The sequence below is a fragment of the Schistocerca cancellata genome, chromosome 9 (assembly GCF_023864275.1).
Source record: "Schistocerca cancellata isolate TAMUIC-IGC-003103 chromosome 9, iqSchCanc2.1, whole genome shotgun sequence".
Lineage (NCBI taxonomy): Eukaryota > Metazoa > Arthropoda > Insecta > Orthoptera > Acrididae > Schistocerca > Schistocerca cancellata.
The window spans coordinates 479,659,642-479,686,651 of record NC_064634.1 but is presented as its reverse complement, the minus strand read 5'-3'; the positions used below and the strand labels follow the sequence as shown (position 1 = coordinate 479,686,651).

General features: G+C 43.4%; 1 protein-coding gene across 1 annotated transcript in view; it reads right to left on the bottom strand.

Moving 5' to 3' along the window:
* Positions 1 to 27,010, bottom strand: part of LOC126101509 (B-cell lymphoma 3 protein-like) — a 340,980-nt gene that overhangs the window by 76,154 nt on the left and 237,816 nt on the right. Inside the window, exon 2 of the mRNA XM_049912153.1 lies at positions 17,989 to 18,027. Coding sequence (XP_049768110.1) covers positions 17,989 to 18,027 — 39 coding nt within the window. The remainder of the gene's footprint in view (positions 1 to 17,988; positions 18,028 to 27,010) is intronic.

Below are 27,010 nucleotides of genomic sequence, written 5' to 3'. Positions count from 1 at the left end.
ATTGTAGTGTAATGATTCTCCATCCTCCGTATCTGCCACGTGACTTTATTCTGTTCCAGATATAGGAGAAAAGCATTAATGGCAATCTTTTACAAGCACAGATGAGATTAACAGCGCATCGCTGTTAGAGCTCCACTGCGCAACAAAATTAAAAAAAAATTCTTTCGAACGCCGTAATTGTCTGTAATTCCGACGCGTAAGTTTGAAATTTGGCTCAGAGGTACCTACAACCTGCCCTTGTAATGGTACGAAAGCGTGACGCCTTGGAATATCACCTTTAGGCTCGACGACGCTTCGAACAGCAAAGTGTCGAGAAAAAAAAAAAAAAAAAAAAAAAAAAAAAAAAAAAAAAAAAAAAAAAAAAATCGGAAGTACATGTGAGCTGTAAGGTGGGTTAATGGTTTCACAACATTCTGCCCAACGCCACAGTGGGCGTATCGCACGATAGACAATTCGTCACAGCCCCTCTTACGCACATTTCACCCCTTCTTTTGACGCCTCAGCGATGGAGGTCAGTACCGCGACACCCAGTGCTGGCGAAATCACACGGTTTCCTTTTGGGTGGCCTTGGAAAACATTTCAGAATGGACACACAAGGCCCTCAGGGGCTGGCAAAAAGGCGTCAATGAACCCACCTCGTCTTCGGGTGCGTTTATCCCACACATTTCATCGTCGAAACCGACAGTTTGTAGAGCCATGAGCAACAGAACGACGTTCTTGAAAACGTTCGACACCTCCTGGACATTTCAGCCCTACACTAAGGACATCGTGGGGCCACTGAACGCGAACTGAACCGTCTCGAGTGCAGTGAGAAAGCAATTTTTGTTCTGGTATAAAGGGTGGAACCGCTAGGGACCGTACCGTCCAAAACTAAACGACGAAATTTGAACGTGATCCAAAGCAGCGAAGAGGTTTTACGCTTTTTCAGGGTTTCTGGCGCTCTCCTGTGGCGTGATCATTATGGTCAGGGAAAGAGGGGGGTGGGGCGAATAAAATATCAAAGGGTCCCTCTAAGACCTTCAGTTCGGTAACACCCTCAGTGGCACCTTTGCTGAGCACTTTAATAGTGTACCTGTTGGAGTGTCGAAGTGGTTGCGTAGTCCTAAGGCGTTAGAGCAGCCGCGAGACGAAATTGGTGTCAAAGTTTCCGACACGTAGGCTACATTTTTAAAATGTTCAACAAAGACGCGTGGATGCTACCGAGGGTGTTGCCGAACTATGTAGAGATTCTCAGATATACCCTTTGACATCTTATTCAAGCACATGATAATTAGCACCTCCCCCTCCCCCGTTAACACGCCAGAGGAGGACGCGAAACGAGCCCTGAAAAAGCATAAACAACGTTCAGATTTCGTCGTTTGGTTTTTGACGGTCCTTAGCGGTTCCGCCCTATATCCCAGAACAAAAATTGATGTCGCACTACACTACACTCCAAACGGGTGAGATCAAGCTCAATGGACGTACAGCCCAAACTAGGCCCTCAGTGTACGGCTGAAACGCCTAGGGGGAGGCAGCAGTTGTCAAGAATGTGTTTCTGTTGCTCACTGCACTGCAAACTATCTTCCTCGACGGCGAAATGTTTGGAAAATTTGGAAAAGCCTGTGGGACCAAACTGCTGAGGTCATCGGTCTCTAGACTTACACACTACTTAATCTACCTTAAAACTAACTTACGCTAAGGATAACACACCCATGACCGAAGGAGGACTCTAACCTCCGACGGCGGGGAGCCGCGCAGGCCGTGGCAAGGCGCCGCAGAACCTCGCCGCGGAATGTTTGGGAATCAAGGCCCCAGGGGAAAGAGTGGTTTCATTAACGCGCTTTACGCAACGCCCTCGATTCTGAGGGAGGTGTGGGGGAGGGGGAAAGGTAAAATTTTTAGAGGGAGGCCAAGAGATGAACGCAGCGTGGAGAGCTGCATCATAACAGTCTTCGGAATGAAGACCACAACAATAATAATCAAAGGGATAACCTATCAAGGTACTTGAAGGGAACTTCCTCGCTCGTATTTAGGGAGAGGAGCAGTGAGGTAGCTCAGCGGTTCGAGCCGCAGTCAGCATTCCTCTACCTTGTGCCAACACAGAGGTCCTAGGAGTGGCGCTGCCCAAGGCAAGCGAAAAGATGCCGAGGCCGCCGCCGCCGCTGCCAGGCGCCAAAGTCGCCGCGTGACGCTACAGCAAGGTCTGCCAGACGCCCACCTCTCCGACCGGGCACAGACGAAGCAGCACCGGCCAGTCACGTTCTGCGCGCGTCTGATACAGGAAAACGTGGTACGGTCAATGTTGCCTCAAATGTGTTGGCACTGCATGCGGAAAAGGGTTGTCGATAATCCTGTTATCACCCATCCTAATCCGCCCATGTACAAACCTATACAACTACTTCTCCTCCCCCTCCTCGTTTAGTGTTGAGCGCTCTACATTCCTCCACCAATCATCCTTCTCCCCGGCTTTCGTGGTCTATTGTTCTTCACTGGGGCCCATCGACTCCGAATCTCCGTTGATATCATTCCTCCATCTTGTCCGCCCCTTCTGCCTCTCCACGGATGCTGTGAATGCTACCCGCGATACTCTTCCCTCTTCCATCCTAATTAAGTGTCTTGTTTTCTTCATACTGTCAGTGTTAACCTGGCAGATCCAGAGTTTTCAATATCATCTATTTCTGAGATACTATGCCTAAATTACGACCTTTATAACTTGTATCACCTATGGGGGAAGGGGTGGGGTGACGAACGTAATTTGCTCGGAGATATGTTACCAGTACTGTGGTTTCACCTGTGGGGAAGAGGGGGGGGGGGGGGGAGGACGTAATTTGCTTGGGTAAATATCATCGGCACTCTTTGAAGAGAACCCTGAAAATAAAATGCCAAGACTGGTGTGCCAATAACAGGGTCCTCGAAGAAGGAAATGCCACTACTACTGTGGCAATAAACATCTACCTTTATTAGGTTAGTGCAAAAGTTCGTAGCGTTTTTCTTTTACATGTTGATAAGTTAGTTCACTTTCAGTGTTCCTATTAGAAAATGGAGTGCCAAGTGGAGAAATCCCAACATTTCCGACATATTCTTCTGTCTTGAGTTCAATAGAGGGGTGACTGTAGCTGACGCAGCCAGAAACATTTGCGCCGCGTCTGGGGATAATGGCACTGGATAAAGCACAGCAAGAAAATGTTTCCTTTTTAAGGAGGTTCGTTTTGGCATTAGTGACTCTCCACGTTCAGACCTTGGGGATCTGATGAAGATCGTTTAACATATTAATGCACAATGATCCACGTCAGTGTACTCGAGGACTGGTGAATACGATAGACTGCCTATTCCATCATGCGTACAGCCGGGAAGGCTCAAAAAAATCTGCGAATGGGAATCTGTGCATCTCTGCTTGCTCGTCATCAATTAGTTCGTGAACAACACCGACCCATTCCTATCTTATATCGTTACTGGTCACGAGAAATGGCGTCTTTATGCTAATACAAGACCAAGAAAGGAATGGCTGAGCCCAAACAAAGCAGTAACTCCCCGTACAAACACCTGCGCGCATCCACAAAAAAGTAATGTCCTGCATCTGGTGGAACTGCGACAATGTAGTGTACGTTTGGCTTCCCCGAGGTGTAACCATCACTGCTGATATTTATTGTGAACAACTAAGACGTCTTCCAGACGCAGTCCAAGAACAGCGATCACGAAGACTGCATGACGAAGTTACTCCACGATAAAGTCCGCCCGTATTCTGTTTGACTGACAAAAATCACTATCTAGGAGCTGGGTTGGAACGTCATTCCGCACCCATCTTATTCACATGATCTTGCGCCCTCAGATCTTCATCTTTTCCACTTTCTATCGAACAACCTTCGAGGAATTTACTTTTCGGATGAAAATGCTCTCCGAGCAAAGTTCGACTAGTTATTCGCCACAAAACCACGGGCTTTCTTCAAACGCGGGTTCTAAAAGTTACCCCAGAGTTGTCAATCAGTTGTAAATAGCGAAAGACAATATTTTATCAGTGACTAACATCTCCGTTATGTGTATGTGCCGCGTTTAGTAATAAACTTCTGGTAAAACTCTACGGCCGCGCAGGGTAGGCGTGTGCTCTTCGGCGTCGCCACGGTTCGCGTGGCTCCACCTGTCGGAGGTTCGAGTGTGTGTGTGTGTGTGTGTGTGTGTGTGTGTGTGTGTGTGTGTGTGTGTGTGTAAACCCGGTGCTTATTACTCGCGAAAAGCACCAAGGGCGCCGCCAAGCTTAACGTCTCCATCCGACCGATGGATCACCACCAACAGTGGCACGAGACACTGCGGAGAGGTTTGGCATTTAAACCAGGGCATTGGCGCCAAGTCTCCTTTACGCTACCACTTGTGTGTCTTCCCCTTGCTGGACAAATATTGGCAGTGACAATTTTTTCCACCAGCAGGATTCGAATCGACTTACCCCAACGACGAGCTCTACTGCACAACCATGCGTTAGTTACTCGACCACAGAGAAAGGGGGTGGGGGGTCCTAACTACACTAGTGGCCATTAAAATTGCTACACCAAGAAGAAATGTAGATGATAAATGGGAATTCATTGGACAAATATATTATACTAGAACCGACATATGATTACATTTTCACGCAATTTGGGTGCATAGATCCTGAGAAATCAGTACCCAGAACAACCACCTCTGGCCGTGATAACGGCCTTGATACGCCTGGGCATTGAGTCAGACAGAGCTTGGATGGCGTGTACAGGTACAGCTGCCCATGCAACTTCAACACGATACCACAGTTCATCAAGAGTAGTGACAGGTGTATTGTGACGAGCCAGTTGCTCGGCCACCATTGACCAGACGTTTTCAATTGGTGAGAGATCTGGAGAATGTGCTGGCCACCGCAGCAGTTGAACATTTTCTGTATCCAGAAGGGCCCGTACAGGACCTGCAACATGCGGTCGTGCATTATCCTACTGAAATGTAGGGTTTCGCAGGGATCGAATGAAGGGTAGAGCCACGGGTCGTAACACATCTGAAATGTAACGTCCGCTGTTCAAAGTGCCGTCAATGCGAAGAAGAGGTGACCGAAACGTGTAACCAATGGTACCCCATACCATCACGCTGGGTGATACGCAGGTAAGGCGATGACGAATACACGCCTCCAATGTGCGTTCACCGGCGATGCCGCCAAACACGGGTGTGACCATCTTGATGCTGTAAACAGAATCTGGATTCACCCGAAAAAATGACGTTTTGCCATTCGTGCACCCAGGTTCGTCGTTGAGTACACCATCGCAGGCGCTCCTGTCTGTGACACAGCGTCAAGGGTAACCGCAGCAATGGTCTCCGAGCTGATAGTCCATGCTGCTGCAAACGTCGTCGAACTGTTCGTGCAGATGTTTGTCGTCTTACAAACGTCCGCATCTGTTAACTCAGGGATCGAGACGTTGCTGCACGATCCGTTGCAGCCGTACGGATAAGTTGCCTGTCATCTCGACTGCTAGTGATACGAGGCCGTCGGGATCCAGCACGGCGTTCCGTATTACCCTCCTGAACCCACCGATTCCATGTTCTGCTAACAGTCATTGGATCTCGACCAACGCGAGCAGCAATGTCGCGATACGATAAACCGCATTCGCGATAGGCTACAATCCGACCTTTATTAAAGTCGGAAACGTGATGGTACGCATTTCTCCTTCTTACACGAGGCATCACAACAACGTTTCACCAGGCAACGCCGGTCAAGTGCTGTTTGTGTATGAGAAATCGGTTGGAAACTTTCCTCATGTCAGCACGTTGTAGGTGTCGCCACCGGCGCCACCCTTGTGTGAATGCTCTGACAAGCTAATCATTTGCATATCAAAGCATCATCTTCCTGTCGGTTAAATTTCGCGTCTGTAGCAAGTCATCTTCGCGGTGTAGCAATTTTAATAGCCAATAGTGTACAATGGTGCTACTGAATGAACCTGAGAAAAATGAAATTTATGCCACAACTTGACTAAAAAAATAGAGCGATTCAAAGGATGGATCCTGAGGTATTAATAAATCGTCAGTTTGGTAGTACAGGCGAGTGAGTGACAGTGAGTGTGAGAATAAACGTATGTGTGTGTGTGGGGGGGGGGGGAGGGGGGTTATAATTGTAAAGGCTCAAATGGACGTCGAGTGCATTAGCTATGCAGAGATTATGAGGTGTGCACATGATAGCATAGCGTCGAGAGCTGCACCAAACCAGTCTTTTGTCTAAAGACCACAATAACAACAAGATTCCACATGGGGCCGAAATGACACTAGGAGTGCGGAATGGCATCAGCCAAACCGCAGCCTCTTGAACGGCTACGGCAGGCGACCTACATCGCGTGTGGCGTGCTCCACTGCTAGCAGCGGACTGAGAATAACACGCTTGGTAGCTGAACGTCAGCCCCGGCCAGCTGTTGAGAACGTCGCGTTGACCTGCCGAGCCAGCGGCCCCCGAAAACGAGAGGAGGGCGGAAGACCGGCCACGTTGCCACATCTTCGCGCAGCTCCACGCCGTGCCTTGCGTCAGTCGATTGCCTCGGAAATGGAGCCAGACGCTCGCTACTCGCTAGTCAGGCCGATAGGCGCTCTGGAACGGATTCGCCAATTGCCTTATGAATACTGTAGAGACGAATGAGAATATCCATTTGCCAAACTAAAAGGCAGTGTTACCTTCAGTTTCAGTTCCGACGATACTGTTTTTCGCTTTTAGTATCTTAATTTCAAAATGTATCGTGAACACAGTAAAGAGGATCCGCGAATTCTTCTGTCATCATTCTCGGGTGGTTGAACTAGCTTTTGGAGTGTTATACCATAGTTTTTTTAACGACGTCGCAGAACAGAGCAGATGACTTAGCCAGTCACGAATCCAGACACGTTTGTGCTTTCCCTTTTGTACTGATTTCAAGCAGAGAAGAATGAATTCCGCCGCTACTAATTTAAATGCCCAGTCCTAATTTCTGAAAGGACGCCGCGGTGCTCCATCATTCAAAAAATGTCTGTTGTCGCTCTGTAGACAGTCATTTAGGAAACTAGTTTAGCGACCCCGGTTTCAGAAACTGGCACCTCAGTCTAGTGCAAGCAAGACGTAAAACCGTCGGCAGACGGACCGTGCTTTCGAACGCCAACTTCAAGGAAACCGTCGGCAGACGGACCGTGCTTTCGAACGCCAACTTCAAGAGTATCGCGTTTAACATGCTGCTTAACGCTAAGAAACAACGCGACTTGTGCATACGGTACGTGTGTGCCTCACCGGGGTATGCGCGATCGTAACGCGCTCCAGTGGCAGCTATCCGCTGTAATGAATCACAAATTACACCGGTTTACGGAATGGATGGGCGTAAAATAGCTACGTTAGCTTTATTAAAACACACATTTCCTCCCTTCTCCATATGGCAGTCACGTTGTTCTGTCTGTAGTATACATAAATAAAAATACCGCTATGAACATGATAGGGCCTATTATATCCAGTATATAAGAACATCGGCTAATGAAAAGTTTCACTACAGAAAGAACAGTGCAAATTTACAATAATTCTTCACGTTAGATAAAAGATTTTATCATTCTCACTTTCTAGTAAAACTACTGTTCCTATTCAGTAGCAAAATCTTCACGACATATGAAATACAAAACTTGAAAATGCGGGATATCTTATTGCTAGCGATGCAGGCTGTCTTATTGATAAAGGCAGTGGAACAAATTCACTCCTCACAAGGAAAACTCCCCATCGCACCCTCTCCTCCCCCCCCCCCCCCCTCCACACCAGATTTAGTCGTAAGATATTCCCTGAAAAACTGAACACAGATCAAGCATGAAAACTGGAAGAAAGTGTACTGAACTGTGGAAAAAGAAGCAAAGTAGAAACAGTAATCGGTCCAAGCTCAAGATGTGCAAACTGAGCATAGTTGTGTACCTGTGGTAATGTGGTCACGGACTGCGAAGGGGAAGACCGGTGTTCAAATCTCGCTCGTGTTACAAAATTATGAACTTTCCGTTCGGTCGCTGACGAGTCCTTTCTCCTTCTATAGTCTTGGCAATTATTATACTGTACGTTAGTTTTAGAATATGTCGTATGGTAAGAATATACACGGTGTACATAAAGTTCGGGAACACTTTCAATTATTTATTGCACAAGAACTAAACATTGTACAGATGTCGTACATATAGCATTTTCAAGAGAAACTCTGAAAGTCTTTTTACAAACATTCTATATGCGTACCATGAGTGACCCGGCAGACATCAATACGGTAATCGAATTCTTGACCATACCCGTCCCAGCATGGCATCATCTACTGTGGCAGTCGCTTCTCGTATTCCCTCCCGAAGCTCTGCTATATCACGTGGTAATAGCGGTACATACACCAGACCTTTAACGTGTCACCACAGAAAAACGTCACACGGGGTGAGAGGTGCTTGGGAAGGACATTTCAACACAAAGAAAGCTCGCTCCGCACCTGCAACTCGCCATGTTTGTGACTATCGCTGACTATCAGCAAATTATCGAACTAAGTTGTGGCGGTATACATAAAAAAAGAAAAAAAAAGCCTTTCAGTGTTTCTCTTCAAAATGACAGACTTTGTGTACACCCTGTATTACGGCCGCAAGTAAATGTGATGAATAGTGAGAGCAGGCAAGATGCCGCATCGACCTTTCACAGAAATGAACACAACAAATAAACGTTGTGTGAACTGTGTTACAAAAAACGAAATTCAAAAGTCAATAGTTTCAATACTGAACGCAAGAGCCACAACATGTGGCACTTGTGTTGAACAAATTGGAGGTACGTACGCCTGGACGTTCCTTTCTTACGCCGCGCTGTTGCAAACGAACGTTAACACCACGACACAGGCACACATCTGAATATAGCGAACAGACACGTCAATAACCGGACGGACAGGCCGTAATTTTGTGAAAAAAAAGGGCATGAGAGACATTTGAATGAGAAACTCCCCTTTTGCATTACAACACCGGAACCACATAAATACGACGCCATGGCTACGCAAGCATGCTCCATCTTGAGCTTGGATCGTTCATTGTTTCTACTTTGCTTCTTTTTCCACAGTTCAGTTTCCATGCTTGATCTGTGTTCAGTTTTTGACGGGCTATCCACTGGATCATCTTGCGACTAAATCTGAAGAGTGTGCGATGGGGAGTTTCCTTTATCAGAAATAGCGCTCTTATATTTAGATAACATCGAATATTATAAAATATTCTCCTATTAAACTAATAATAAAATGTCGGAATCTATTAGAAAACGCAGAGGTTAGGGGAAAAAAAGAAGGTTGAATCCAGTGGGACACGACCAGCGACATATCATGGGTTTCATTAGTAATCTGCAGCTCTACGCATTATGCTAAGTCAGCCGCACTCGATTAACGTCCACACTTCACATGCTATCATCTCCCGAAAGTTTTAATCGGAGATACATTATTAACTAACGTTTAGTTATGTTTTACCAAGTACAATGCGTTATTGGTGGATCCTTAATATCTCATTGCCTTGAAACGGCATGCTTTCATTATATGCAAGTTAAAGAATTCTTTAACCACCAATATGACGTCTCCCGTCGTTTTATTATAACAAGTAGTGCAATTAACGACGAGTTTTCGAGACATCAGAAATTTTTTGGTGCTTATAAACGGCTTTATTACAAACGGGTTTCAACTCATGTAGGTGGCGTTCTTCCATCTTATTGGTCTGCTTTCACACACACGTTCATAGCATGTGACATGCTAGATACTGCACTGCACCTTCGGAAAGACTCGCCAACGTGCTTTTTCCCACGCTGTTGTTGTTATCTTCAGTTCAAGGACTGGTTCGACGCCGCTCTCCATGCTACTCTATCCTGTGCAAGCCTCATAATCTCTAACTGTTCAAACGGTTCAAATGGCTCTGAGCACTATGCGACTTAACTTCTGAGGTCATCAGTCGCCTAGAACTTAGAACTAATTAAACCTAACTAACCTACGGACATCACACACACCCATACCCGAGGCAGGATTCGAACCTGCAACCGTAGCGGTCGCTCGGCTCCAGACTGTAGCGCCTAGAACCGCACGGCCACTCCGGCCGGCAATCTCTAACTACCGCAACCTACATCCTTCTGTATCTGCTTACTGTCTTAATCTCTTGGTCTCCCTGTACGATTTTTACCACCCACACTTACATCCAGTACCAAATTGATCCCTTGATGCCGCAGAATGCGTTCTATCAATCGAGCCCTTCTGCTGATCAGGTTGTGCCACCAATTACTTTTCTCCCGAGTTCTATTCGGCACCCTCTCACTAGTTATGTGATGTACCCATGTGATCTTTCGCAGTCGTCTGTAGCATCGCAATTCAGACGCTTCTGTTCTCTTGTATAAAGTGTTGATTGTCCATGTTTCACTTCTATAATTGGCTACACTCCATACAAGTACTTTCAGAAAAGACTTCCTGACGCCTCGATGCTAAAAAATATATCTTCTTCAGAAACGCTTTTCTTATCATTGCGTCTACATTTTATTTCCTGTCCGAGCATCACCAGTTGTTCTACTGCCCCAGTAACAAAACTCTTCATTTGATTTAATTCGATTCCATTTCATTCTAAGTGTTTCGCTTTTGTTGATGTCCGATTTATATCCTCCTTCCAAGACACTGTACATGCTGCTTTCAGCTGCTCTTTCAAATTCTTCGCTGTTCCTGGCTGAATTACTATGTTGCAGACACACCTGAAAGTTTTTATTTCATCTCCCAGAACTTTAATCCCTACTCCAAATATTGCTTTTGTTTGCTTTACTGCTTGCTCAACGTACAGTTAGAATAATTCGAGGATAGGCTACTACCCTTTTCCACGCTATGACGTCAGAAGCTCGGCACGCTCTACGTTAGAATGCACGGTCCTTGTGCCCTGGTACTGCCCATCTGGGAAGTTCCTTTAACCCTATTTTCAGATATCAAAGTTTTCCCGCTTTGTACTTTTTATTTATTTTCGCCGTAACTCCACGACTTTCGTATTTACGGGACGAGGCTCGACATTTCGTTAGCATCTTCTGGTTGGCTTCATAATGACCTCGCCATATTTTCCAATTACAGATTGGATCTTCATAAATATCATTTCTTCAATAACCTGTTTTGGTCATTAACTCCGGCATCATTAATCATCTGATATATATATATATATATATCTCACGAAGAAGTGTAAACTACAGTACTGTCGCGCTTTATTCCGCTAGGATCGTTATTATTACTTCCCGCAACCACCTGGCAAGGGAAACTCCACACAGTACCCTCTGTCAGATTTAGTGGCCCAGTGGATAGCTCGCCAAAAACTGAACATTGATCAAGCACGAAAACAGGAAACCGGTGAACTGAACTCTAAACAAAATAAAAAAAGGTCCAAGCTTAACAAGTGTAATATTGAGGGAAGATGAGCAGCTACGGCGTCGTACATAAAGTGGTCACGGCGTTAGCTACGGCGTCGTACATAAGTGGTCACGGCGTTGGACTCTAGAGCTGCCGAGCAATTCGAGACTACCTCGTGCCTTTTTTTTTCCTCCACCACAACATTATGTACTGTCCATCCGGTCACTGAAATGTTTCTCCTCTTTCTGTAGTCTTGGCAGTTGTCATACTGCAGTGGTTATAGCATATGAGTCCTGCGGTAAGAATACGTTACCGTTGCAAGTAGACGTCATGAATTGTGAGAGCAGGCGACTTACCAGATAGACGTCTAACAGAAATGAAAACAACAAATTAAAGGTGTTAATTATGTTACAACAAATGAATTCGAGAGTCAAAACTTTCAAAACGGAATGCAACTCCAAAAACTTTAAAAACATAGGTTTTGACAGAGCACAGAGAAACTGTGTGATTCTGAAACTGTTGCGTTCATTTGGTGCAGCTTATGTGACAAACTATTATGTTTTCATAATTTCCTTACGAGTGATCACATTCACACAAACACCTAAATGGGCAAGGAGGCATATCTTACTCACCAGGCGTGCAAATTGGGTGCACCGGTAAGATATTCCTATCATATGACACACGTGCTGTCAGTAACGCCATGTATGGCACACCAGACGTGTTCTCCGGTGGAGGATTCGGGTGGCTTGTCGCCTTGTCATCATCAAACGTTTGCGGTTCCCATTCGAAACCCACTTCCTTTTGGTTGCCAACAGTAGTGTGCGGAATCAACTGTCATTATAGATCCCTTCTTATACCTCGCTGTTGCAAACGGAGGTTACATCACGACACAAACACAGATCTGAATACAGTGAACAGCGAGAAAAAATTGTCTCGAGTGAGACACGGTTCGTCCGCTTTACAGTCCAGTACCGTGACCACTAAACCAAGACGCCGTCGTTCTTTCAGGTTACTCTATACTGCACTTCTTGTCCTTGAACCGTTCACCGTTTACACTTTGCTTTTTTTTCCCACAGTTCAGTACGCCATCTCCCCGTTTTCATGAATGCTCTGTGCTCAATTTTGACTGGCAGCTCCACTGAGCCCTCTTCGCCCTAAATCAGAGAGAGAGAGAGAGAGAGAGAGAGAGAGAGAGAGAGAGAGAGAGAGAGAGAGGGGGGGGGGGTATAAGCGGAGTTTCCCTTGTGAGCGGAGTAACCTGAAAACACAGACAACTGACAGTTTCGTGTCTTAACTGTCTGATGGTCCCGAAACTGAATTTTTTCGCCAATGCGTCACTGCACGCCGCTCAATCGCATTGGCTGGCAGCACAGTTCCGAAACAGTGTCGGATCCGTTTAAACGAAGCCTTTAAACAAATACCTGCCTTGTGTATAAATTCCGTCTCTGCGATTAAGTGAAAGGCTGATTGTTCAAATGTGCGTGAATTCCTAAGGGACCAAACTGCTAAATTCACCGGTTCCTAGACAGACATACTACTTTAACTAACTTATGCTAAGAAAACACACACACACACACACACACACACCGAGGGAGGAAGCGAACCTCCGCCGCGAGGGGAGGGGGGGGGGTAAGGGCGGGGGGGGGGGGGGGCGCAATCAGTGACATGGCAAAGGCTGAGTGACAGACGAATCTGTACTCTGAAATGACATTTCCGTCTTGGGCTGTAATTGTACTTTATTTTCCACAATTGGGCAATTTCGGCTATTACGCCATTCCATGCGGTAGTTGGCATGCATGAAGAAAGTGGGAGGGATTGTTCTCGTGCACTGGCCAATAATGAACATGAAACAATGATGCCAGTCAATGATTGCAATGCTGTCATTTTAGAAATACGACTGTGTTATCTGTCAGAACGAAAATATTCGGCTTTAGCTTTTATCATCTTCGAAGCATCTCCAGAGGCGACTTCACGTGGCGCTTTCCACATATGTACCGCAATGTAACTGTGGTTGTGCACTGTGCATAATTTCTAAAATTTTAGGTGCCGCCACGCACCTCTTAAAGCATAGAACCAACCCTCCCCTTAGCCATAAAAATCACATATTTAGAAGTCTGAACATCTGTGACGAAATTTACAATGAGAAATCATTTTCTTTTACAAGATACTGTTCCGAAATACAGGTTTTTACAACAATTTCTTAAAACCAAAAATTTTGATATGAACAACAGATGCTACACTTTATGGCCGTAGCACTGTCACTTTGCCCCCTGGCTCTGCTCGATATACATCGGCACACGTCGGTAGTCGTCGTGACTTTCAAGCGCTGCCAGCCGCCACGTTCAATCAGTTGCTAACTGCTCGGCGAACGTGAACGTGTGTCCAGTATTAATCAAAGTATTAATTAAAGTATTAATTAATAAAGGATTTGGCGACGAATATTTTCCTGGCCCCTCGAGGTCACGTATAAATCCGACTTCCCGAAGAGTTAGGAAAAACAAAACACGATGTGACACGAGGCACGGCGTTACATGTTTAGTAAAGGCTTTATATATCATTTGTCAGAAGCTATGGCATCACAGAAGGAAAAGGATTTGATGAAAGCACTTTATACAGATGCTCATTTCTCACTGACACACGTAACACGAAACTTCGTCGCGCTGATAGATCGCTAAAGTTGCTGGTAGTCGTAAACAAATGGCGATATGTACCGATCACAATTCCGGAACGAAACTCATCTTGGGTATACTGTACACACACACACACACACACACACACACACACACACACACACACACACACACACACACAGTACCTGGCCCATCCTCATCATAGAACACTGATCATCCATTGTCACGTTCTCTGGTGCAGGCGCAGCGACAAATTATAGTTACATTGCAATTTAATACAGGCGTATTATTTTAATTACCGGTGCCGACTTGTTCCTTCGAGTTCCAGCCGAAAGTAAGTCACGGTTCTGAACTTATTCTTGAAATTTGCATGAACATTTGATATGTAACATACCGCACTTCGTTTTTCCTACTGCCTTTATAGTATTACATTCGTACCAGTAACTCCTCCTCCCATGCCCGCCCCCACCTACGACATCTTGAAGAAACAAAACGTCCATGCACAAATTAGCTTCAAAAACGCCTGACTAATTTACAAATGAGCTAATGAGTTAATGAGTTAAATACTTGACGTTAAGCATGTAAAGCATTTACGGCTGAAGACTCAAAACCCTAATTGTGTGTGGCTACAAGCGAGAAAAATTTTAGAAGTAGCTTAAATTTATGTTTAAAGTTTGTTGGAAATAGCTATGTACTCTCGTTATGAAAAATTGCGTAAGTACAGTATGCGTAACTCACGGACAGTTTTAAGAAAATATAGTTTTTCTCGCATCTCAGTGTTTATGATATCTCCTGAACTGTGTGTCACACAATGATTTACTTTTGCAGGTACAATCTTTTGCAGGTACAATCAGTGGCATACGTACATATTGTCTGCAAAATGTGTTCTGGATAGTGCTAATAAATAAAAACGTCATGCCTGATGCTCAAGTTTCATAGCGCAACAGCAAAAATGAAATAAGCGTCAAACTTTTTCTTTTCGTTATTTCATAGTGCCAGCGAGAAAAAGTTTCGATATGACATGAAATTATACGTAACGTTTGTTGGATGCGCGAAGTGCTCTCGTTCTCAAATAGTGCATGACCGTAGTACATAGTAATTTGCAAACCGTCACTTACGCAGCCAAGAGCGTATACGTACAGTGTTTCTAACTTTAATACTTGACTTGCGTTAAACGTTTAACGTACGATTACATCTCCTGACGACAGCTGATTACGGCAAGCATTTTAAATTCAATAATTAATTATATGAAATACTGAAAATCAAATTTATTTTGTAACTCCTGAAAGCCGTAAGATCGTGGCCGTTCAGTTTCAACGGTTAAGTAATACAGATCCATACAAGATGGATATTTAGTATTTGGTGTTTTGATATGTATGTGTTTTGATATTAACCACTTATAAATTCTAGCTTAACAGAGAGACTTAACATGAGTGATGATTGCTCTATTTGACATTACTCAATGTCATGATCACAGATTCTGTGCGCGCTGACAGCGTATTTGTTTCTAATGTTTGGTTTCCTTCACACTAGTCTCTTGTGGATGCTAGTCAGTTGTTTCCTGACGATGGCCCAATATGAATACGCTAAAAATCGGATCGAAATAAATTAATAGAACGAAAAAGCAGTCTGTCCGTTTTCCAGCCTTAAATATGTCATTGTTCTACCGAGACGTCAGGTAAGAATCCATAAATATAATTAGTATTTTTACTCGTTTATCAACCTGTAAAAACCAATTGTGAAAGGCACAATGTACGCCAACATATGTGAATTAAGCTACTGAATGTTAAGTATAGGACATCCTGCCTGTAGAGAATAACCACAGCTCCATCGTGACATACATGTGAAAATGATCACACAAAATCGTCAGTGAAAATGCCAACCAAACAAACACCTTCCAATTAGCCGCAAAGACGGCGTATTTCCTGAGCGTTTGTGTAGCGTTTTCACTTTGGCGAATCTCACACGATACAATCCTGGCAACGCATCTATCTGATACAGACTCCGAAAAATTCTACGGTCTTGTATACGATTAAATTAGCGGACTTGCCCAGAATCTATCTATCATGCTTACATATCCATACTAATATTACGCCTCGATAATTAAACAGTGCACAGAGTCCATATGTTCACAATAACATAATACTACCCAAGCCTAATCTCCGTCACTTCACTAGACGCATCGACGCAATGCAGTACAGCTGTCTATTTTAAGAAACAGCAGCAGCTTACTGTAAGAAAATGTTGTTTAAAAAAGGTGTTTACATCTTTTATTAATACGTTGCCTCACAGCCACAGATCCAGTCAACTCAACAAATTTCTGTATCTTTGTCAAACAGATATTGACGAACTGACAATTCTTTCTATTCCTCTAACTGTACATTTTCAAGAAGACGCATACCACAAACTGTTCCATTAGCACACAAGGCATACCTACCTAATTAGTTAAATGCGGGATGATTTGTTCGAATCAGCGTTTTCTTCTACAACAAATTATAGTTTTACACTGAAACGTAAGGTAATGTGCAGTACCAGTACGTTATTTAATGTTGTAAGGAAACAAGTTCGTCCATTTGTAACGTAAGACTTCCCACGGTACCAGAGGCATTACGAAAGCATTGTTGCCTCTATTAATCTCTGCGGCGCAACTCAACTCAGAATAGACATAATTTAAAATACAGTATTACAAGTTGAAAAATTGATTATCTTTGCACCGCATGAGAATACAGCGAACAGATTACTTACTTACTTTTGAACAGTGTTTAATGGAACGAGCGAACAAATTAATTCATATTGAGTTTTATATAAAATAACAATAATAATAATAATCTTTTGGCACACGTGTATAGGTGCGGTAGACAATGCATTGGAATCGATATTTGGAAGGAGAAAGTTTCACATCCCCGTCCAGTTACCAATTAGGTTCTCTTTGGTTTCCCTAAATTAATTTAACTGAATATCGGGATGACTTGTTTTATAATGCCCACACCGACCCAGTCCTCATTTCAACTGAGCCAGGGGTTCGTTCTATGCTGGTCACTATCCTTCCTTGAGGCATAAAATATATCATATGCATCGTCCTTTGTCATTGGCCCCAATACCTCGACTGATGTTTAACTAAATAATTAAAATTAAGCCAGGCGTTGATTACTGCCGATTACGTACACGCCACTTACCAGCACTAACACAAGAGAACATCTTCATTACCGGCAGTTGGTGTTCGACATTTACAGCTGCTTCTTCAAGTGGTCAGTATTACTGGTAGAATCAGACGAAGGCCGCCGATCATGTTTTTCACAGCACGAACAGTAGTCCTACTTTATGCTTTCGGTAGCTCAACACCAAAAATCAGTTTAGTTCAGTAGCGCTACGTCTCTTGGTAATATGTTGTGAGGGGGGAGCGCGCTTGAGTTTTTGACGAAATCCACACGCAAAGCGCACCATGCAAGTTACTACATCTCGAGTCAAGTGGAAACACGCACCAAAAATAGTAATTCATTTCACATTAAAATACAATATATACCTGTGTTTGGAATAATAAATGCGAAGAACATTGATTCGGTTTATAACAAGCTCTGAACTACTTATAATTAAGGCAATAACACATTCAATAGTTTTTAACAAAGGTCCTACCTCTTTCCCATATAAAAACTAGAGCAGAGAAAGTGTCAAGAGAAATTAAGCAAAAGCTAAAAAATGTTGACGAGACAACATAAGCCTAGTCATACGTACAGTACTTCAAGTAGCATTGTCCAATCAAGGCGAGACTGCTTCGCAGTGGAAAATTTTCTAGAAACACTTCTTTTTTCACGAATATTTCTGTGAAAAGACCAGTGCGATCGAGCTTCCAGCAAAACAATGTCCAATTTCGCTGAAACCATTTAGGTTTACGGACAGAATAAAATAACTGCAAAAAGTATATCTGAATATTGAAGTAACAGTTTTATTCTAGCTGATTTCTGCTTTAGAATGTTTGAGCTGCGTTAACAAAAAATTAGCATGAAAGAAAAATAAGTATGAAACGAAAAATAAATAGCACTTACGGATAACAACGTTGTCGCTGTCCCACAGCGCGGGGTAATCTGGAAAAAGAAAAGGTAGACTTGAGCAACGAATGGATCCTGTCAGGACCTGCACAACAATGGAAGATGCGCCGTGCAGACAACATTGTTGGCCGGCAGCGACAACATCGTGGCGAGTCAGCCGGCCACGACTGTTCCACGTGACCGCTGAACAATCCTCCCGTTATGTTGTTTGTGTTGGGTATACCTAATATTGTGATGTTAGGTATTAATTCTTTGTTCAGATAACACGCTCCAATCAATAATCCATTTGTACAAATCTTGTAACACTCGAACGAGTCAACACCTATAAGTGACAGAACTATGGAAATGTTTTACAGATCTCCATTGCGTTTCTGTTTAAGCGACACTTCTGAAAACGAAAGTATTACCGAACATGTAATTCAAAGTGGATCATGTAATTCAAAGCGGATTCAGTAATAGTAGTTCAGTAACAGTAAAATGATGCACTTCACAATTCATTCTATAGAAATCTCCTATACATTATGACTTTTTTGCGCAATATTAAGTATATTTTTCCTCGAATCTCTAATTATTTAATTAAACTATTCTGTAATGGTCTTCTCCTCTCCTCACTTATCGAGACCGTTAGAACTAAGCAACAGCTAATATTTCGATAAATCAATACCGAAGAAAAAGAAAAAAATAGAAGGTAAAAAGGACGTCCCTTTCGCTCTTCCATCAGTGTATTCTTTTTTTTCCTCGAGGGAAAGACTCGAGATTGTTTTCGAGTTTTTAGGAATTTTCCTGAATGTTTTCGAATGTCCCTCTGGCCGCGTCAATGAAGGACTCCGATGTTGGTATTTGAATTACTACTGACTCCACAAAAAGTGATTAATTTATTTAATGGCATTTGAAGTTATCTTGAAAGTGTCTACACAGATCTTTTCAATTGTCTCCGATGTTTCGTTATTCAGCGAATCAAACTTCAACAGTTTCTGTTGCATTCCGTCAGTTTCAGGTAAGTATTGAACAACTAAAGGAAACTTCTTTTCAACCTTGTGGTTCGATGTGTCTCTGCCTATGCCGCAAAATGGAACTTCTTTCAATTGTTTTATGAATTCGGACACGGAGTGTGGTAAGAGAATATTTTGTTCCTGTCTGTAGACTGCTTTGTGGCGACTTTAGAGTCAGCATACAGCGCGGCATTCAGTTTTACGGTGCAATCTGAAGGATTGATGGTGCTTGACAACTTTATAAGCTGTTAGTTCTGGAGCAGCAACGAGCAATTTTTTCCTGGGGATCTTCGTTAATCATGAATGTAGTAATAGAGTTCGATGTCGATGCTCCCCCGAATCTATTTGAATGATTCTTAGTAGGAATGTGATGCCTCACTTCCATGACTTACTGATATGAAACAGCTGCAAATCTCACACAATTATCCGTACGTCCTTTCTTGATAGAAGACCTTTCTTTTGTGCAGTCACCCTACAAGTGACACTATGTCTTTCCATCCTTATGCATTTTCGTAAGTAGTTGTTGTGGTCTTCAGTCCAGATTGGTTTGATGCAGCTCTCCATGCTACTGTATCCTGTGCAAGCTTCTTCATCTCCCAGTACCTACTGCAACCTACATCCTTCTGAATCTGCTTCGTGTATTCATCTCTTGGTCTCCCTCTACGATTTTTACCCTCCACGCTGCCCTCCAATTCTAAATTGGTGATCCCTTGATGCCTCAGAATATGCCCTACCAATCGATCCCTTCTTCTAGTCAAGCTGTGGCACAAACTCCTCTTCTCTCCAATTCTATTCAATACCTCCTCATTAGTTATGTCATCCACCATCTAATCTTCAGCATTCTTCTGTAGCACCACATTTCGAAAGCTTCTATTCTCTTCTTGTCCGAACTATTTATCGTCCATGTTTCACTTCCATACATGGCTACACTCCATACTAATACTTTCAGAAACGACATCCTGACACTTAAATCTATACTCGATGTTAACAAATTTCTTTTCTTCAGAAACGCTTTCCTTGCCATTCCCAGTCTACATTTTATATCCTCTCTAGTTCGACCATCATCAGTTATTTTGCTCCCCAAATAGCAAAACTCATTTACTACTTTAAGCGTCTCATTTCCTAATCTAATTCCCGCAGCATCACCCGATTTAATACATTCCATTATCCTCATTTTGCTTTTGTTGATGTTCGTCTTATACCCTCCTTTCAAGACACTGTCCATTCCGTTCAGCTGCTCTTCCAGGTCCTTTGCTGTCTCTTACACAATTACAATGTAAGTTATGACAAGATACGTCAACAGTAGACAATAACAATTCAGTCATCGAAGTACACGTCACTGCACACTTGACGTCATATATATCCGCAGTTTACACTCCAAACATTACTTGCATTCATTGTTCGTATTACGTTTTGAAAGAATAGTCTTATCAGATCATATTCAAATGGGAACTGCCCGAGTCTTCCGCGTGGCGCTGCTTACATAGTTCCAGCCCCGTACTACTGGATACGTCTGGTGATGGCGCTAGATCTAGAAGGTGGCTGTATACGCGACATACAACATCTGTAAGACGACCTTGTCAACATGAATTTGTTGACATAAATCAAACTAACAGAGGCTACATTTAAATGTTGATGATGTTACTACAGTACTTGAGCCAAGTTCGTAACAGCAATTTGCAAAATTGGGACGAAATTGGGTTTTGTAGTGTTGTCTGAACAAGAAGGTCCATAACGGCGGCGGACCCGATACATCGGGACGGTTGGCAACCCTAACTTACCCTTCAGCTTTGAAAGGTTCCACTTACCGCTAAGATAAGCGCACAGTATGTCTACCAATAAAGCGCAAGGGCAAATATTCTAATATTGGGGAAGAGTCGGGTTTCGCGTAGTGAACAACCGCAAAACTCATTCATCTCCGCATCTAAGAGCACAACACCCAATACACAGCATAACAAAATAGTTTGAACAAGTTAGACGACAGACGGATGAGATAATTTACTGCACAATTTTTTTTCCAACTCGGAAAAGAAGTGGAAAAAGCGACCAAGCAATACGGGTCCTTTTCAGTTAGTTTTGACATACGATGGTTTTCCTAAATCCCTTGAGGCGGATGTCACTGAGGTCGCTTCAGAGAAGTATACGGCCGACTAATACCGCATGCCTATTTGATCAGAGCTTGTCGTTAAACCCTCATCTTTCTCTCTTTCGTAGTAAACTCGTCACGTACAAGGCACAATATTCCACTGTTCCTTCCAATAAGGTGTAAGCCATCTCTAGGGAATTGTACAGAATAATCTCCCAGTATCGAGATATTCTGGTAACACCAATCATTACATTTACATCCGAAATAGTGATCGCAGCAAATAAGGTGCGGAGGAAATGGTGGAAACTACCCTCAAATAAAGAGGCAATAAAAATCATCCACAGATAATTATAGCTTCCTTAAAAGTGAGCCACTAGGTGAAGCGTGGGAGAAATTGGGTACAAGTCCCAACCAGCAACAATTTGGATATGTCTCCAAAAGAACGTGTGAAGAAACAATGAAAATTCGGGAAGAACAACAGCTGAGAACAATAAGAGTATGAAGAAAACATAACAGAATCTAATGTAGTATAGATGTCACAGTTCATCAGTTAAGACGGCATTTGGCACTAACGTATTGAAAACACAAACGTGTAGAAGCGATTCAAAGTTTATATATACGCAGTTCAAAAGATTAATCTAAAACGTAGCTGTTAATAATAAAAAATTGACATTCCGCAAATAGTTCTAGATTTTGTGTATGAAGAAATGAAGTGCGTCTGGAGATGAGGCTTTTTCAGTAGAAATGGTTTAAAATCAAACGGAAAGCACTGCAAAATGAATTCTCAACAGTATTCGCGGAAAAGAAAACAGTTTCCGAAAACTGGAACAGTGCTGTACTACTACTTTTTGACAAGAAAGGAGAGAGATAAAAACTAAAGATCTATCAAAATCCTCTCTGTTCACTATTTATCACGAACCGTAAAGAAATAGCATTGAATTTAAGCAGTCAAAGGAACAAGCCGGTTGTAGAAGTGTAGAAGTGGATATAGTACAACCAATTATTTGCAAGCCGTGCAGCAAATTTAAGAATGGTGCAATGAGTACAGAATAATGACGGCTTTGTCAGGGATTCATTTTCAGCGTAAGAAAATTTGCTGAAAACGAGTTGAAAGCTTTCTCGTAATCTGTGTCACAAGATTGAAAATATTTAAGATTCGTTTAATATGCATGAAATTGATGCTGCATGCGTTCACCTCCAAACAGGTTTGTATATTTGGGACCGTAGGGAAGCTGGGAGGAAACCTTCGAAAAATAAATTTCACTACACTCAAAAGTTCTGTAAATATTTCTGTGACTATTCCGGTTAAGCCTAGTAATTTTCAATGAGCCATGGAATGATTCTTAGCCTACGTCTCACAGTATGTTAGTAAATTGTAAAATGACGGACGACTTATTTTGGTGCAGCCTAAGTATCATTACTACTGATAATTACTGTCCAGTCTAAAGCAGAATATTACGTAAATTAAAGGGAGAAGGGGGAGGGCGAGAGGAAAGAAATGGGAGGTAATGATGTCAGTTGCGTCGGGACCTTGTGCGAAATCAGCGGCGACGAATGCCAGACCTGGACTCGAACCAAAAATCTCCTGGTTACTACGCTGCTGCGTTAACCACTGCGCCATCCAGATACGGTGTGCGGATTACGTCGCCTCGCTCCCCAGCCGTCTCACATGTCCACACAGCGCCACCTACCTGCAGTCCTCGCCCGTGTCCTCCGTGCCAGCTAATTTTAGATTTCCACAGGAGGCCGAACCTAAATGTAACTGCGGATTCATTGGCCATCGGAGCGAATTAGGTGAAGAGCCACACGCGAGTTCACAGTTCAGGTGCCTATGATGGAGATGGATAGCGATCACGAAACCTTGCCTTCAATGTAGACCACAAGAGCTCAAGGATATTGAGTTGTGGTGATTATGGTGGCCAGGGGAGAAGGGGCAATTCATTCATGTGCTCAAAAAACCGGTTCTCGGTGGCGCACGCTGTGTCAACAGGGACCCTGTCGTCTTGGAATGCAGCACCACTATCGGGGAACAAATGGGATTTAGCTGATCGGGTCATATAATACTTGATAGTAATGCGACCTCACAGCGTTATCATGTGGCCCTGGGAATGCCACGGTATATATGTGCAAATCACCACCAAACCTCCCCCGTGCGTCAATCTTGGGACGTAAACGCTGCCACTCTGGAGACGGTGTGAAACAAACTCGTCCGACCAAACGACTTCTCCGATTGCTCCAGTCCACGTTTTACAGCTTAAGCACACATTTTCCTGTTACGGGGATTTGCGTCACTGGTGAGTAGTTCTGGAATTACAGTTCTTCATGCAATTTCCAGCTTATGGAGCACCCTTTCTGTTCTGGTTCTGACAGGGTTTCCGAGTGCGAAATTCCCTTCTGCGGTGACTTTTGCAGCTGCCATCCTCTTACTTTTCGTCGCAATTCTCTTCAATCACCGTCTCTCACGAGCACTCAACAAACACTTTCTTCTGCGTTGTTACTTAGCAGATGACGATCTTCCGCTTTCCCTGTTTGCGGTATAAATCTTCGATAGGTACCTCTTGAAACAGCTGACACCATATTAGCACCTACAATTTGTCCACTTTCGAATTCGGTTGGCCCCGACATAAAGCGCTCACAACTACAAAGAGCACTGTTCTGACCGCGACTTACACACCGTACTGGGAACACTGTAAACGTGATGTTCCCGGTCAACTACAACAGCTCAGCCTACAGGCTCGGCTAGAGTCTTCATTTATCTTCAGACATGCATTTCCGTGGCGTTTACATATTTTTGTCTAGCAGTCACCGGCATTTCTGAAGCAAGTTAATGAAATGAAAAGCAGCAATGTCCACTGAAATTTGTTTACAATGGCATTACTGTACCCTATACAATAACACAAACCATATAAATTTTAGCCTTGTCCCTACAATATTTTGTTTGCTTCCTGCAACCAGGCAGCGCCACAGGGTTTCCATAAAAATTGATACATCGAAATCGCCTATTCTTTATTAATTATACATAAATCAAATCGGTGATGGGAAAACAATACACATGACTGGTTACTGTAATCTTGATTTGATATTAATAATTGTCACAGTCAAGTGTACTGAAACACTTTGGCAAAACTCACTTGATGACTTCAAGATGCCGAAACCGGTTAAGATACAATTTGTGTGACCCGCACCTACTAAAATAAAATAAAAAAATTTCGTAATAAACATCACTAACACAGTGTTTGGAGAATGTATACCTGGGAGGAAATTTCACGAGCTGTCTTGCCACTGTATTCTGGGCCCGAATAATTACCTTGGCAGATTTTTATCTCGTTAGATGCAACATTGTGGCTAGACCGCCGGAGAGTCGTATGGAAACTTACGCCGCGAAATCTCCGACGGTGTAACGTGCAGAGAAGATGCGGCGGCCTCTGATGACGTGAGTACCTGAATGTAGCCTAGTGACAAGCCTGCAAGGTTTATCCTGTTAATCTGCTCATTGTGGTTTCTGTGTGGTTCTCTTCGGTGGCGTTTCTGTTACAGCTTCAGGAGTGTCAATGGCCTTTTGTAGTGGTCTTCATATTCGCTGGTCTGTCCTAGTTGGTTGATGAGCGGGTTAAACAAACCCACGATTTATCTGTACAAGTTCGCAGCTAACTTGCATAATCTCTCTACAACTGCAGATTCTTCTGCTGCGTCGTGTAAGTATGTCGCAGGGAATGCCGTAGGGCGTGAAAGACACCACGAAGTGTGTTTTCTTGCAGTTTTTCGCTCCTTCTGAATGTCGATTTCGAGTGAACTTCTGCAGACTGGGCAAACCGTCCATAATGAGACGAATGAATGGTGCGGCTTTGTGAAGTTTTACACGAAGGATGTTGAATATGTAGTCTCAAAGTAAGTCCTGGCTCGACTGTTACCCGTAAGTACTTCACTGAGATCCAGAGAAACTATAGTAATTAAGCAGTATTTCGCTGAGGTAGTTTATCGTACGTCTGCAGTGAAGAGTTTAAGGGGGGTAGGTCGTCAAACGGGCAGACTTGGAGCAGGAGAGGCACCACAGGACATTTCAATGTCCACTGTCTATACTTATACAAATAAATTCATCAAACTTTGTCAGCATGATCAGGTAGGGTTCAGGAGTCGCACACATAACAGTGGAAGTTCAAAAAGATAATTTTTTTTACACGTGAAATTTCATTATTTTTTTACTTACTATTTGGCTGCGTTTGTTGTTACACATACACTTTTCTTCATAAGTAAGAGAGATTCGTCTATGAATTTTGCACAGCATACAAACCATACCTACAAGTGTAAGAAAATCCAGTATTTTCCAAAACTATTAAGAACTGTGGTAAAAATTGAGACAATTAACTATAGAATTTGACTATTTTGTAAACATGAATTTTAAAATGTAACAGCTCATTCATCTTTTCATAAATTAAATGATTTCCAGAATTTCATACAATTGTAAGTATGGTTTGTATGCTGTGCAAAATTCATCAAAGATTCTCTCTTACTTATGAAGAAAAGTGTACCAAAGATTCTCTCTTACTTATGAAGAAAAGTGTACCTAAGCAACAAACGCAGCCAATAGTAAGTGAAATAATGATGGAATTTCACATGTAAAAAAATTCATTTTGTTATGTTTCTGAATTTCCACTGCTGTAAGTGTGATTCCTGAATCCTTCTGGTCATGCTGACAAAGTTTTGTGAATTTATTTGGAAACTAAAATGTCCTGTGGTGCCTTTCCTGCTCCAAGTCGTCCCATTTGACATCCCACCTCCGAAAAGTTTCGTAGCCGTCTTGAGGTGGATACGACAGCTTGGCTTTTGCATTAAAGCTAATGCGGATAACAAGCATTGCCGAGAAGAAGAGAGTAGGTGGTTTTGAAATGTTGTGTTACAAAAGAATGTTGAAGATTATAATGGTAGTACGATTTTTTTTTTTTTTTTTGTGGTTTTAGGGCGCACAACTTCAATGGTCATTAGCGCCCTGACTACTCTAAGAATGCACCGCGAGGCACAAGTTGACAACAACAACTAAAAGGGAAAACACGATAAAAGACAGACTGACAGGCATAGGATTAAAAAACAACATCATCAAATGTCCTTAGCGAGGTTTGTCAAATTGATAAAACAAAGAACACGAGCAGCTGCTCGTGGGTCATCCGCTAAAATGGCATCGAAAGTATTAGGCAGGTTAAGATCGAGGCGCAGTGTGTTAAGATCTGGACAGGACATTAAAATGTGTCTAACCGTCAGCAAGTGCCCACATGGGCAGAACGGCGCCGGCGCAGCCGTCAGCAGATGGCGATGGCTGAACCGGCAGTGTCCAATTCTTAACCGGGCTAAAACGACCTCCTCCCGCCGAGAAGGGCGTGAGGACGACGTCCAAGCCACGGGAAGAGGTTTTAAGGCCCGAAGCTTGTTGTCGGTAAGTGCAGCCCAATCGGCATGCCACAGCCGTAAGATGCGCCGACAAATGACCCTGCTAAAATCGGACGAAGGGACACAACAAGAAGCTGTCCGAGGCTGGAGGACCGCAGCCTTGGCCGCGGCATCTGCAGCTTCGTTCCCAGGGACACCGACATGGCCAGGAACCCACACAAAGCTAACCGGAGAACCGACGTCCACCAGCTGCTGAAGAGAGCGTTGGATCCGGTGTACGAAAGGGTGAACCGGGTACGGATCACTGAGGCTCTGGATGGCGCTCAGGGAATCTGAGCAGATGACATAAGCAGAATGTCGGTGGCGGCAGATGTAAAGAACAGCCTGGTAGAGGGCAAAGAGCTCAGCTGTGAAGACCGAACAATGGCCATGGAGCCGGTATTTGAAACTTTGTGCCCCGACAATAAAGGAACACCCGACCCCGTCATTGGTCTTAGAGCCATCTGTAATTGGTAGTACGAATATCTAATAAGGAGGTGCTAAATTGAATAGGGGGAAA